This window comes from Sinocyclocheilus rhinocerous, unplaced genomic scaffold, assembly GCF_001515625.1.
Source record: "Sinocyclocheilus rhinocerous isolate Xijiao unplaced genomic scaffold, SAMN03320098_v1.1 scaffold220, whole genome shotgun sequence".
Classification (NCBI taxonomy): Eukaryota; Metazoa; Chordata; class Actinopteri; order Cypriniformes; family Cyprinidae; genus Sinocyclocheilus; species Sinocyclocheilus rhinocerous.
In genome coordinates, this window is record NW_015666573.1 from 255,624 (window position 1) to 271,391 (window position 15,768).

Consider the following 15,768-nt stretch of genomic DNA (forward strand, 5'->3'; position numbering starts at 1 on the left):
CACTGAAGCCTGAGACACTAGGCATAGAGCACATACACACAGACACACACATGCACACACACATGAGAGTCCAGGCCACTGCCTGTGTCACCTGATATGACATCGCTTAGCCTATAGAGAGGACACACACCCAGCCAAATGGCCCATGATCATAATAGCAAAGGCCATGCTCTGCATTATTGATATACTTACACCACAGTTGTCCTGTAGGTCATGTGAATTGCATCACTGTGTACTGTACCGGATTCCCAGCATTACCGGGGCCGCAGCAGCCGCTCACCGAGCTTGCGAGGGGCGAAATATAGGATGATCCTGCATATTGTGATCAAGATCAGTGGAGCTCAATGGAAATAGGTGAAGGATTTTGTAATCATTTTGTAAAGGAGACTTGAATCAAGTAGGTATAGTGAGCAATCTGAAATGATATGGGTGTTTTAAGGCATTAGCGGATATGTAATGGTCTTGAATGGGCAGATAAAACACTTTATTGTAACTGAAAGAGGTAAACACACAGGATATGATTGTGACAGGGGCTTGGAGTAATTCCAAGTTTATCTATTAATTTAATGATTTCTAGGCTAGTAATGAGGGGAAAAAAGTTGTGAGGAGCTGTAGGGCCTGTTTCACACTAGCCTTGTTAGCAGCACATTTTTTCAGTGCAGAATCTATTTTTGCTGGCCTGTTCATGCTGAATTAAAGTGACAGTACATTGTTCATGGTCAAAATAAACGTGGAAACACAATTTCACCATAAAAGTATGTAAGGGAAGTCTACTGTGATTCACAGTCACCATATGCATGAAGAAAAAAAAAAAAAAAAAAGGCACTATTGTACCAGTAGTTGCAAACCCCACAAAAGCATGTTTAAATGATTTAAACTACAAGTACAGCTTAAGCTGAAGACCCATATTCACATACAAACTACTACTTAGTTGTTCTCAGCTAGTGGGTTGTGACCCAAACATGGGTCACAGCTCTGTTTTTATATAATAGCTGGGGGAAAATAATGCTAAATGCAAATAATAAAATGCAGCTACCATATAACAACATAAATAGGCTTTCAAAAGGAAGGAGAAACTGCTTCCCATAAACAGTATTTTATTGTTAATGTCACTGGCAGTGCAAACTCTTTTGCTGCAAATTGTTATTGCCATTGTCATTTTGCATTTACATGTCACTTGGTAAAACAAGAAAAATTAGCCAAATGTCATCATGGATAGGTTGTGTGACATCCACTCATGCTTGAAAACCATTAATTTCTATCTTAAAGATAATTTATTTTGACACTACAGGTATTTAAGATTTTCAACGATTTTCATACTTTTCATGTTGGGTCGCCACTTAAAGGGATAGTGCACCCAAAAAATGGAAATTCTCTAATTATTTACTCACCCTCTACTCAGTTTCTTTCACAGTTTCTTTCTTCTGCTGAGCACAAAGGAAGATATTTTTAAGAATATTGGTAACCATAGAATTTTTTTGACTTCCATAGCATTCTTTCGCATACTATGGAAGTTAATGGCTACCAGCAACTGTTTGGTTAGCAACATGCTTCAAAATATCCTCTTTTGTGTCTAACAGCTGAAGGAGATTAGTCCATAAAATGTAGCATGATGAAATTTGTGTCTGAAAATTACATACATTTTATTATTTTAAATGATTTTTTTTAATGATTTTATTTGAGAACATTACCAAACAGTAAAATCTATCCAGTAACGTGAAAGTTGAATATATGAATTATATTAGTAGTAAGTCATGATGACACACATGGGGCACAAATAGCAGTTTCCTGAAAATGACCATGAAGCACATTTTTATAGCATTTATTGATGTTTTTGGTACTACTGGCAGGGACCAGTAAATTGTGGACCAGAGCGTGTGATATAGAGCTGAATGATGTCATCATGCATGCAGGGACTACAGATACACATCAGCTTCTGGAGCTTTTACCCTCATGTGCTGTTTGGAGTGGGCTGTCTTGTCTTCTGCTTATAACTGAGGTAGTTCCTAAAGGGTTTTCACTATAATTGTGTTTTCTTGAGAGCAATACTCAATGCTTGCTTAAAATGAACTGAAGTGTGGACTGCTTTAATGCACAAGTACTGTCAGTGTGATTGTGTCTATTCGCATTTACTCAGAAATAACTGTGACAAGAGCTTTAGCTGTGTTGAGAGAAATTGCACTTTCACTGACAAGAGATTTTTTTAAATATGTAACTATATATATATTTTAAAAAGGAAATTATTTAGCAAGGATGCATTAAATTGATCAAGAGTGACTGTAAAGACTTTTACATTGTTACAAAATCTATACATACATATATATATATATATATATATATGCAGTGGTGTGAAAAAGTTTTAATGTTGTGTTGGGTTGGTGCAGGGAATTGAATATATTTCACATTTACTGAAAGATTTAAAGACTTTTCAGATTATTTTCTGAGTTTTATGTGCAAAGTGCATAAAAGCTAAAGCACAATATGCAAATTAAAAGCAGCACAGCTAAAATATCAAAATAATATTAAAATAGACTAAGTAGACAACCAACATGACCCATCTATCTTAGCCTCTCTAACTGTGCAAGCAAACAAATCTTACAGTTTTTTTTTTTTGTTTTGTTTTTTGAGTGTCCTGCCCCAAACCTTGCAGACTATTTCAAGTTAAAAATAGTCCAACTTTTAAAAACCAGTCACAAAACCCTTGCTTTATGTTCCCTTCTATTGTAACCTGTCTAGATGCTATTGAATGCAAACCATTCAGGCCCATTTAGGTTCAGATGAACCCAAAATCAACCTAATTATAGAGTGCTGCCTTAAGACTGATTCATTAACTAGTTTTCAGACAACCCACAGACTAGTTGGTTTTGAAAAATATGAAATTTTGCTCATGGTTAATAGGTAGATGGGTGATGATAGAGCTGCAGTGTGTGTGTGTGTGTGTGTGTGTGTGTGTGTGTGGTGAGAGGGCAAGATGCTGGGGCAAGGCTAGATTAATAAGTGTTTGTAGTATTCAACCAATGTGCCTGCAAGCTAAAGCACCTGATTAGCATGACCCTGTCCTGCACATCAGCACATTCAAGCCTGTGGGAGGCTGATTAAGTGTGAATGCTAATTTTCTTCCACAATGCTGTCAATGAGCGTGAGAGAGAGAGTGAAGGAAAGACTGAGAGCAACGGATAGAATTAAAGTTCAAAGACAGCCACTGTCAAGAAGAAAGTGTGTGCATTCATGTGAGTGTGAGAGAGCAATATGCCCCATGTGTAGCAGCTCAAGCAGTTGGTCACATATTTCATACATGCAGTAGGGCTGGTCTGAATACCATTTTTTGAGCTTAGAAGCTTCGGTAGTAATCAACACCGAATATTCGAAGCTTCGGAGGGAGGGGGCTGAACATATTCTTCTCTCTAACACCGTGTCTACAACGGACGCGAACGGCGCGGCGCGACAAAATACTATAGAACTCATTATAATCAGTGACGCTGTCTACACTGGATGCGGCGCGTCGCGACACGGCAAATTCCCGACAGAAAACTGCTGCTGCGTTCTATTTATGACGTATTGACACAAATTTCAAATGATTTTCAACGGTCGCTTTTTCGCATCCAGTGTAGAGAGACTTTAGCTGTTGCTACGCGGCAACTGTCGCATCCGGTGTAGACACGGTGTAATAAAGGCAGGAATCTCTGTGTCTGTCTGTCTGTTTACATTTTTATTATGTCAAGAACCATTCATCCAATCGACTTCAAGTGTAGAGAGACTTTAGCTGTTGCTACGCGGCAACTGTCGCATCCGGTGTAGACACGGTGTAATAAAGGCAGGAATCTCTGTGTGTCTGTCTGTCTGTTTACAGTTTTATTATGTCGAGAACCATTCATCCAATCGACTTCACGCGTGGCAGGTGTGTTGCTGCGGACCCAAGGGAGTGCAGTGTCGCATTTTGGTGCAATATGGACACGCGACACATTCAGCATTAATAAACTTAATAAACTACAGAACAGCGCGAGCCGGAAGCAGCGCGCCTCGAGGGGGCAGGGCTTATATGCTCCGAGAACGGACACTGCACTAGTGATACAAAACACACAGGTCTGTTAAGAGTAATACTTTTAATATAGACAAATTATTATTAGGCTGGGCTACTGTACGTTTTTTTTTATGACTGCCGTATTCGCAAGTATTTTCCAAGCAAATTAAGTGCACGTTTTTATCATGTGTAAAATTACTGATTAACATGGCGGATAAAAGCAGCTCGTTTTTTTTACACCAGCAATATACTATTGGCGTACTACTTACCGAACTCAGGTGATTTTTCAAACTTGATGTGCTGTTATGGTAGGCCAGTTTCAAATCGCATATTTGGAACACTGCCTTTGTCTTGTCCTCACTCAATTTAAAGTACTCCCACACAGCTGAGGTCTTCGGCATTTTTGTCTTCTCTTCCAAATGAACTGAATCATCATGGGCGATTCATATTCAAGCGTGAATTAAAACCGTTTCGCGGGGGATGCCTGGTGTTCGAAAAAAAAAAGAATATTTGAATCTCAAAATCAAATAATCGAATATTCTGGTCCAGCCCTAACATGCAGCATTATGAGAGCATATCCGTGAGTTGGTCGGTTAAGCTGCATTCAAGGGATAAAAGTTTGATTGTTCAGCATAGCCCAGTTTACCCCTGTAAAATATCAGACCTTGATGTGAATGGGAATGTTATCAAATAGCATTCAGAACAGAAAACTAAACCTGAAGTCCCCAGCATTTTGACCTTTGACATTTGCTTCCGTGACCTCACAGATAATCTCCAAACCACCGCTCTGATCAGATCTCCCTCTCTTGACTGATATGGGACAAGAACCTCTGTTCACACCCTCTCATCCTCGCTAGCCATTAGCAGGGCAAGAGGTGAGAGTGCTAATTTGGCCCAGGCCATTTTTAGCTGTGGCAGAGACTTTGGAAGTGATCGGACATTCTCCATGTACTGTGCACTACGGTGTCACTGCTGAAAGCATGAGGGTTGTCTTTTTGAAAAAGGGCTACTTTACAAAAAACATTTTATTCGACTGCTAACAGAGTTATGTGACATTCGGAATTGAATTGAGAAAGACTTTTAAATTTGAACTGCATTTGAATTGGGGTAGCCAACAGGATGCACAACTGCAATTCACATTTGAACGTAAGGAAGTAAAATTAAAATGAATTGAAATTCAAAGAAATTGTAATGACTGTATTTTTTTTACTATGGCCAAACTTTAAATGCTGGCATGACAAAGCCTTGTTTGAAAGTTTTTTTTTGTTTTTTTTTTAAGGCTGGTTTGAAGGTTTATTAGACAGGCGGATAGGCAGATAGATGGACAGAAAGACACATGGATAAACGACAGACGGACGGATGGTCGGAAATAGATTGACTGACTGACTGACTGACTGACTGTCTGATTGATTGATTGATTGATTGATTGATTGATTGATTCCACTTACTGAATTCAAATTCCAATTTACCTTCCTGTGGGGTGTGACTAATTGTAGTCACATCCAACACATGAATTGAAAGAGATTCAAGTCTTTAACTGTGATTTTTTGACTGTTCCAGCAAAATAACCATAATCCTTACTAATATCAAATCTATAAACAATAAAATCCTTGCAGAGCTTTAAGAAGCTACTGTGAAAACTTTGTAGAACTGCTAATAAAAAGGTATCAAGTAATCATTCAGCACTGTGGTATATAAATATTAAATCGCCATGGTATTTTCTGATAGCACACAGCTCAGGCCCAGTACTTTTTTATAAGTGTAGATTAATTTTTACAGTGACCACTTTGAAAAGCATAAATGAAAGAATGGACTGGTAATATAACTTAAGCAATAGCCCCGGCTGTGTGCAGCTCTGAGACTGAGAGCAGCCTCTGATAAAAGCCCCAGTTCACCAACACAGAGCGCTTTAATAGAAGGCGGCATAACAAAAAACACTGCTGCTTTGTTCCTCTCTTTTCCTTGCTTCAGGCTTGACTTGCCCCTGACTCCTCTCTTCTCTTTGCCTATTCTACCATGTTAATAACAATCCCGCAGGCAGTGTTTCTGCCCCTGACAGACCCTCAAACGCTACAAAGGACTTGTGTGAAAATTCCCCTGTGCTCTGTGCCAGTGACATGCTTGGGGAGTCTGGGCAGATTGCCGAAAGAGACGCGCTTACCCTGGGGCATCATTATCAGTCCAGCTGCCCAAGAAACCTCCATCCTAATGCCCTCGGTTCACAATAGCCTCACAGTCTCATGTGCAGAGCGTAGAAGACAAAGAAAATGCACATATTCATACATACTGTAAATTGAGACGCCTATGCGTTTGATGACATATTACAGACTGGAGCCAAAGCCACAACAAATGTGAAACATGCAATGGATGCAATTTATACAAAAAGTATATGCACACCAAGATGAAACGAATATTCACAGGGCTAAATTGTAATGAAATCCACTCCTGTACACTAGGTGGCACTGGCTGACAAATACATTTTGTCAGTTTACAGCACAGTTTTTTTTTTTACAACACAGTTTACATGCACCTTTCAGCTTAGGGAATGTCAAAGTGAACATTTTAACATGCTTAATGGAATTATTTTAATACCTGTGAAAAAATATGCCAGATTACCTCTATAAATTGCTGGGAAAATCTTAATTGCTGTTGTAAATTTTCTAAACAGTTGTAATTTTCTGTTAATGGAGCACATGAGCACTTGCAGGAAACACCCCTGTCTGGTATTTTTTAATTCAAGTACATTTAATATTTACACATATGTATACCATTTAAAAGTTTGGGGTTGGTAAGATATTTTAAGACTAGAAGTTATTCTCACCAAGGCTGCATTTATTTGACAGTAAAAACGGTAATATTGTATACATTATTACAATTTAAAATAACTTATAATTCTAATAGATTTTAAAATGTTATTTATTTATGTAATGGCAAAACTTAATTTTCAGCATCATTACTCCAGTTTTCAGTTTCACATGATCCTTCAGAAATCATTCTAATATACTGATTTGATGCTCAGGAAACATTTCTTATTATTATCAATGTTAAAAACAGTTGTGTTGCTTAAAATATTTATGGATCGGAAATAAATTTTTCCATGATTTGATGAATAGAAAATTTAAGAACAGTGTTTATTTGCAATAGGATTTTTTTTTTGTAACAATGTAAAGTCTTTACTGTCACTTTTGATCAATTTAGCTTCTTCCTGAATAAAAGTATTTTTGAAGTTCTAATAATTTTTTTTTTATTATTACTGACTTGTAGTGTATATTAGCAAACTTTGAAAAGAGACCAGGTTTACAAAGTTTTCATGAAATTCTGCAAAAAGTCAGTTTCAACTGCTCTAGATCAAAAGCTCATTTTTCATTGGTCACTCTATTTTCTTTAATGGACTAACCCCCCAAAAAATGTTTGATGACGGACGAATGTTTGTGCATGATGTAGAATAGAAACCCATTGTAACTATCTATTCAGAATCTTGTTTGCAGTGACAATTTGCCAACAAATCTTCGGTCTCTGTGTGAAAAGCCCTCAGGCTGGTCAGTCTCTGGCTGTGATCAGTGCAGGGAGCCTGGGGAGAATCTGCTAAACTCTCTTCCTCCTCCAGAGCCTCTGCAGCCATGGATACAGCGCTGCTGCCTGATCCGAGAGGTCAAAGCCAAGGTCACAGAGCTGCGAGTGTGCCGGCTGAGATTTTCTGAGGTCTCTATGAGTCCACGTGTGTCCACAGGGCTGATTAGGAATGTATGAAGTCTGTGTGTGAGATTCACGCCATTTCTAGGAACGTCCACAACCTGTCCATCTCGGCCTCTCACTGACTGTATAGATGTTTTACTCTAAGAACGTATTACAGATTATTATAGGTATTCTGGTATTTTTGTAACGTATATTTTGTCTATTGAAAATATTTGTTACCTTAAAGGATGAAAATGTTAGCTGAGACTTCCATTCACAGCAGCTGAAAATCAACACAGCATTCTGGTCTCTGAGGACACTTCTGTCACCTTCAAGCCTGTCGTTTTAAACGCTTGTGTCAACAATCAATAGATTTAGGTTATCATCTTTTCCTTTCCCATTTTCACATCCTGCCTCACACCCACTTTGTGAATGAGGCTGATGGATGAGAAGGAGTGGTGTGTCCTCTCTGTGCTGTGACTGGTCATGTCAATATCCCCGGGTTAATGTGAGATTGGGGAGAATGTGTGTGTGTTTGTAAGAGAGAAAGAGAGAGATTTGGGAGAGGGTTGTTACAGGGCAAGAGGACCGGGGTCAGCACCCAGCACACCTTAATATTTAATCAGACCATTCCCAGCAACTCTACACCCTACAAAGAGAGGGATGAGAAAAAGAGAGGAAGACAGGATAAAGAGAACTTGCAAGGACATCCATCTAAAAAAAAACCTCCTTTATTTAGTTGCAAACAGGGTCCAAAATTAACCTTTCTGCTAATGGCAGCGGAATAGAGAAAATGTACAGGCCATGAAATTCTAATTCTAATGACTATTTACATAATTAAATGATTTAAGTGAATAAAGAAAAAGAAATAAGAACAGTAAGAGAAATTCTAGGTCTAATTCTAGGAAGTAATCAACTTCAACTATTTGCAAATAATATTTAATTTTAAAATGTGACCCTGGACCACAAAACCAGTCTTAAGACGCTAGGGTATATTTGTAGCAATAGCCAAAAATACATTGTATGGGTCAAAATGATTGATTTTTCTTTTATGCCAAAAATCATTAGGATATTGAGTAAAGATCATGTTCCATGAAGATATTTTGTAAATTTCCTACTGTAAATATATTAAAACTTAATTTTTGATTAGTAATATGCATTGCTAAGAACTTCATTTGGGCAACTTTAAAGGCGATTTTCTCAATATTTGGATTTTTTTGCACCCTAAGATTACAGATTTTCAAATAGTTGTATCTCGGCCAAATATTTTCCTTACATCAATGGAGAGCTTATTTATTCAGCTTTCAGATTATGTATAAATCTCAATTTCGAAAAATTGACCCTTATGACTGGTTTTGTGGTTCAGGGTCACAAATATGCAGATGTTCACTATTGTTATTTGTATGCCGAATATTTAAAAAATGCAAAATGTTTCTTGTCTCATCACATTCAGTTATGAATTGCATGAATCATGTTTCTCCTAGCATATTTTCAATTCAAAATGATGAAATTTGAGGGGGGGAAAAGTTTAGTAGTTTGTAAAACAACATCCTCACACTGTCACCGTTAAAACTGAAGCATTGCACTCGAATACTCAAGTTCTGTAAACAATAACACCAGCCTTCTTTGATTTGATAGACCAATTTGGAGTAGATGTCACAGTCACGTCACTTGCAGCTGCGTGCGCATGGTGGCAGAAAAACACTGGTAATAAGTGGAGGGAAACTGGTAAAATCCATGGAATAAGAGGAAAAAATGTATTGTTGTGCCTTTGGATGTCAGAATGGGAATGCAAATCATTTTTATAGAATACTGTCGTCAAAGACACCATTTGAAGTTAACATAGACGTTTAAATGGACAGACTATGGATGAAACCTGCTATGATTACCCTACTTCTAAGACATGAATTTGATTTAAAAAATGGGTCTACATAAAATTCACATATGCAGTTCATAGGGGACATATTGCATTAGCTAGTTACAGCATAAAATACTTTTTAAACCTATAACATTTTACATAACATTTACCTATTTTATCTCACAATTCTGACTATTTTCTTGCAAATGCAAGTTTATATCTCCTAGTTCGGACTTTATAACTCGATTTAACTCAACAATTGCTAGTTTGTCAATTCTGAGGAAAAAAAAGTCAGAAGTGTGGGATATAAAGTCATGATTCTGAGCCCAGGGAAAAGAGAATGACGAGGTGATTTTATTTTATTTTTCTATCAGAATTGTGAGATACAATCTCGGAAATGCTAGAAAAAAAGTCAGAATTTTGAAATATAAACTCAAAATTACCTTTTTTATACTTTTATTCCATGGCTTCCATAGAATGCTACTTTAAAACTGTAATTTTCTGCCACCAGATAAGCTCCGCCCACACAAAAAAAATTGGTCTATTGGCCATGTCATACATTTTGACATTGACGTGTGCTGATAGACCACTGAGGCAGACCGGCCTAAAACGTAATGTAGTAATGTAGTGTAGCAGAGCAGTTATATCAGGAATATCAAATGTGGCACCTTTGTACCTTTTTTCTGAAAGGGTATATATATAATAAGTATATAATAAGTATTTTACTGACTTCTACCAAATTTGTCAGTCCGTCCATATTCACTATTTTTCCTTGCATAGTTGTTGTGACAAACAAATCATTCTCAGAATGGACCTTTGCCTTGGTAGCAAAGGAAGTGATCACAAGATGTACAAATGGCAATTCCTGGCTTCGTATGGTTTTACTAGTGGAACATCGTGGTGGGAAAAGAGAGCACAAGACACTGAGAATTAGGGACTAAATTGAGTGGCTAGAGAGAAAACCAGAGGGAATGAGACAGATAGGAGAGGACGGAACAGAGCACAAGAAAATTAAAATGACGTTCATCACTTCAAGTGAAGTCTCGTTTAGGTTTCACAGAGAGGAAGAGAAGAACTGCGGCAAGTGCACTAGAAAAATATCACCTTATATAACACATGCAGCAAATGAGATATCGCCATTTAGCGCAGTGCATATTCAATGCATTTACAAAGTAAAATATTAAGAAATTAACAGTGTAGGATTTTGTATCTCGCGGCATTTTGTTCAACACTATGAGCTGCAATGCACCATAGCTGTTTTAGCAGTGAAACAAGCACTTTTGCAGTAGCTGACTTTGGCTTCTCGTGTGATCTGCAGCAAATGGCACAAGTGCAGTGGTTTTAGGGTGGAGGTTCGGGCAGGACAGGAGGGCAGATGACCCTCTCAGGGGGAACTTCAGCCCCCACTTTAGCCAGCAAGAGTTCACAGTACTGTCATGCTGTCCACACATCAGCATTTACAGGAAAGGATAGAGAGTAAAGAGATAGAAAAAAACTGCTGAGCTTGCACACTAGATGGAGTGGTGAAAATTTAACTAGCCTGATGAAAGCATAACTTTGCATGTGAAGTATTTTAAAAGAGAAAGAGACAGATTAAGGAGGAGAGGTAAGAGATGAGTAAGCAGTAAGAATTGAGAAAGATGTAATAGGAAAAGGACAGGAGAAAACAACGAGACTACTATATAATAAAAGCAGACTCAAGTTTAAAGTATACTTCAATTTTGACATAAACACAGTATGCGTACAGCAGGACGCATAGCCTTTTAAAGTATTCTCCATTCTTCGCGAACACAAGCGCTCGACACATGGAAAGTTTCATATTTTTCCAGTGTCTGCACTATTTCTCTCCAGAAATTATGAACGATAAAAGTGTCTTCAGTTGCCTGAATCTCTTAAGCCCTTGCGTCAACGCAGGTGTCTATTGTTGTTGCCATTTCCAGTAGTTTGTTGTTGTTCTTTCTCAGTGGTGGACAGTAACGGAGTAGCTTTACTTCGTTACTGTACTTGAGTACATTTTTCAAGTATCTGTACTTTACTGGAGTCGTTTTATTTTGAGTAACTTTTACTTTTACTTCACTACATTCCAAAGCATAAGATCGTACTTTTTACTTCACTACATTTCATAAAACATATCGTTACTCCTTATAATATATCACGTGCTCTGACACGCAGAAGCGGTGTCTGATTCAAGAACGAACTGATTCTTTTCAATGAACCTTTTAAATCGGTTCGCAAATCGCACCAAACGATTCATTCACGAATTGGAATGATCCGATTGTAGCTGTTCTCGAGTCGACAACTCACTGATTCAAATGATCCGTTTAGTGCGAGTCTCCAGTGAACTGAATTCACAAGTAAGAACCGGGGGAACTTGTGAGTGCGCGCGCGTCTGATGCTGCTAAAAGTAAGTAACTAATGTCAAATTTTAGGATTAATTATTGTAACTGAAAATCATATTTAGGTCAAAACTGTCAGTTGTTGTGAACTAAATCTGCTGTAAAGGGTGATCTATTTAAACCCACTGAAATGATTGAATGCAGACACATCAACATCTGTGTCTCTATTTTAGGTTAAAAAAAACCCCGAAACATTAAAATAACACAGACTAAATAAAATAATTAATTCGCGTTCATATTCCCCGCTGCCGTAAAGTTAACAGTTTTATTACAGCCCTATGTGACGTCTGTTTTTATATTGTTTATCAACAGTATACATTTTTATATTGTTTGGATTAACTAGCCGAGTAGACAGATATGAAATGTTTATTCATAACCATACTGAAAATAAGTAAATATTGTTAGCTGATGCTAACTGTCTAGCTAACAAGCTTGCTGGTGCTAAGTTGAGGTAATTTTTAGATATAAAGTCCAAATATTGTTATTCAACCACCTAGATAGATTACATCTGAAAGAAAGGATGTGATGTTCAGAACATGGTAACTACATCAAAGTGGGAAGTGATGCCGTCTGGGGGCATTTGGCCAGGGGTGTTTTTACACCACAGAAAAGGTTTGAGAAGAAAAAAATTATTATGAAAATATAATTATATTTTCATTAAAATGTTCTTCCTAACTTCAGGCCTTATTCTCATGTCATATATAACTGTGATGTTCTGCAAAACAACAAGCTTTAAAACACTTTTTTCTTACTGGTGAAAATCAGATGATCAGATCTGTTTTCTCTCAGGTACATTATATAAAATTGCAAAATAAATCTATCAGTACTTTTTACTTAAGTACATAAAAAATTGAGTACTTTTGTACTTTCACTCGAGTAAAATTGAAAAAGGAGTACTTTTACTTTTACTGGAGTAATATTTTATTATACGTATCTGTGCTTTTACTCAAGTACTTGATTTGTGTACTTCGGCCACCACTGTTCTTTCTATAGATAGAAAAATTTGTCTGCACACGTACAGTATGAGTGTACTATGCTGATGATGATATTACATCACATACACTTTAGGCTTGAAGTGGGTAGTTGGAAAATCATTTCCTGCTTTGAAACAAGAGGTAAAAGGCCAAAGTTTGAGCAGCTACTAAAAATATTCCTCTAATCATGTCAAACTAGCAATAATAATATGGCACTCCAACATCGCAGCCCAAAATATAGGCATCATTCTTCCCATAAACCCATGAATGAGTTAGGAGAACTGTAAAGTGTATGAGTCATATGATATTGACAGTATTAACGGGATAGTTCACTCAAAAAATTATGAAAATGAAAAACATTTTTTAATAATTTCTCACCCATGTCATTCCAAAATGATCTGATTTTTATCACAAAATGAGATATTTTGAAGAATATTTCTACCAACTGAAACTTACTACATCAAAGCATTAGGTTGCACCATGTTTGATCCAAAACAACAATAAACACTACTGGTTTTTGCTTCAGTATGTTTCAATACATAGAAGTGCAAATTTCAGCGCTATGGCAGAGGAAAGATTGCAAATGAAATGTGTCAGTAATTTCAAACTCAGAGTTACTGCATAGCTTACTGCAAAGTTACTGCATAGCTTTATAAGGATTGGAATATTTAAAGAAAAAATAAGAAGATTGGTACATATGTGGTACTTTATAGAGCTTTTGTTTGGTTCATTAAAGCTTTCCTGTAGCTCAGGAAACAGTTAGGAAATAGCAGAGCATGGTGATATATGCCAATGTCATGAGTTCAATTCAATTCCCTGAGAAAGCATGAAAATGCATACCTTAAATGCAATGTAAGTTGCTTTTGGATAAAAGCATCTGCCTAATGTAAATATAAAATGTCAATTTGGAGCTTGACACCTTCTAGTCACTGTGTGCTTTCAATGTATGGAAAAGATCCGCATTAACATTCTGCAAAATATCTCCTTTTGTGTTCCACAGAAGAAGGAAAACAGGTCTAGAAAGACACGAGGATGAGAAAATGATAACAGAATTATAATTTTTGTGTGAACTATCCCTTTAAGCTACACAAACATCGAGTTGAAGAACTAATTGGTGAGTTGAAGGCTTGGCAGTCTGTCCTAAAAACATTCATTAACACGTTCACTTGTCATTTCATGGCTCGAATGAAGCCAACTCTTCTTGAAGTCTCACTACGAGCATATTTTGTTAAAGCGTGTGTATGGCAGCATCTGTAAATGTCTCTGGTCCTGTTTAGTCTTGGAGTACAAGAGTGTTTGTGTTAGGCACAAGTGTTTGGTGAGACTCTTGACCTGGGATTGCTCTTCCCCAAGCATTTTAAAGGGTGTGGGAGCTGTTCACTCTACTGGCAAAGTGTTGATTGGCCGTAGTCAGTGTGCTCAGAGGAGAACAGCTGCTACAATCACCACAAATGACAGCTTTCTTCATCCATCTCGTTCCCTCTCTCACTGCCTTTTACACAGATTAATTCAACAAGTAACAGTCTAGAGTTCAAAACATCTTATACTCATCCCACCTTCTGTCTCTCTCCATCTGTAGGAGCCGTACGAGCGTCTAGTATCTTCCCCATCCTCAGCGTCATCCTGCTCTTCATGGGTGGCCTGTGTATAGCTGCCAGCGAGTTCTACAAGTCTCGTCACAATATCATCCTCAGTGCAGGAATCCTCTTTGTGTCTGCAGGTGAGTCTATGGAATGAATGAAGAGATACAAAAGTCCATGTAAACATACGGTACACTTGTAAGACCCAGATTCTTTTGTTTGCTATACAAATACCTTGTACACCTGGTTTCTACTAAAGCATGCTGATTTATTATAATTTCTGAGCAGTATTTGACCATTTTAAAACTGCTGAGCTCCTGTATGTCACTGATAAGCATCACACACACTCTTTAGAAATACATTGTATTGCATAAAGCCCAATCAGGGCTCAACAGTTCAAGGACTTTTTCTGTTTGCCCACACATACCAGCAAATTTCTACTTGCCTGCCATTTAATAATCTTTGTTTATTATTATTAATTGAAACTTGGTATTAAAATCGAATTCAGAATTTTACATTTACATGTACAATTTTAATATTTATTTGAAATGTATACATTTTAGATGTATTATTAGTAATATTGTGAAATATTATTACAATTTGAAATAACAGTTTCTTATTTTAATATATTTTAAAATGTAATTTATTCCTGTGATTGCAAAGCTGAATTTTCAGCAGTCATTACTCCAGTCTTCAGTGTCACATGATCCTTCAGAAATCATTCTAATATGCTGATATGTTGCTCAAGAAAAGCTGTGCTGCTTAATATTTTTGTAAAAACTGTAATACTGTAATATCAGGATTCTTTGATGAACAAAGTTCAAAAGAACAGCATTTAAAAAAATTGTTCATCCAAAAATGAAAATTAGCCCATTATTTACTCACCCTCAAGCCATCCTAGGCGTATATGACTTGCTTCTTTCAGATGAATCCAATCGGAGTTATATTAAAAATTGACTTTGATCTTCCAAGCTGTTTAATGGCAGTCAGCGGGTGTTGCAGTTCATCAGTCCAAAAGGCTCTCTCTCGCACGCCCGCACGGTTTAAAACACCACATAGTTATGTAATAGCCTATGGTAAGTACAGAGAGTCTCTTTCCCTTGCCCCCACCCACCCATGACGCACGCACGCACGATAATATCGTGTATCGGCGATCTCACGGGCTGGCGATATGACGATTTGAAAAATTACCATATCGCCCAACACTAATTAAAGCGCTTGCCGTCTCGGTCTTGAACAGGAGCGCTTCACAAAAATGAATGAA

At 37.3% G+C, this 15,768-nt stretch overlaps 1 protein-coding gene across 1 annotated transcript in view; it reads left to right on the plus strand.

Moving 5' to 3' along the window:
• cacng2a (calcium channel, voltage-dependent, gamma subunit 2a) overlaps positions 1 to 15,768 on the plus strand; it is a 78,363-nt gene that overhangs the window by 59,210 nt on the left and 3,385 nt on the right. The window contains exon 3 of the mRNA XM_016544335.1: positions 14,504 to 14,644. Coding sequence (XP_016399821.1) covers positions 14,504 to 14,644 — 141 coding nt within the window. The remainder of the gene's footprint in view (positions 1 to 14,503; positions 14,645 to 15,768) is intronic.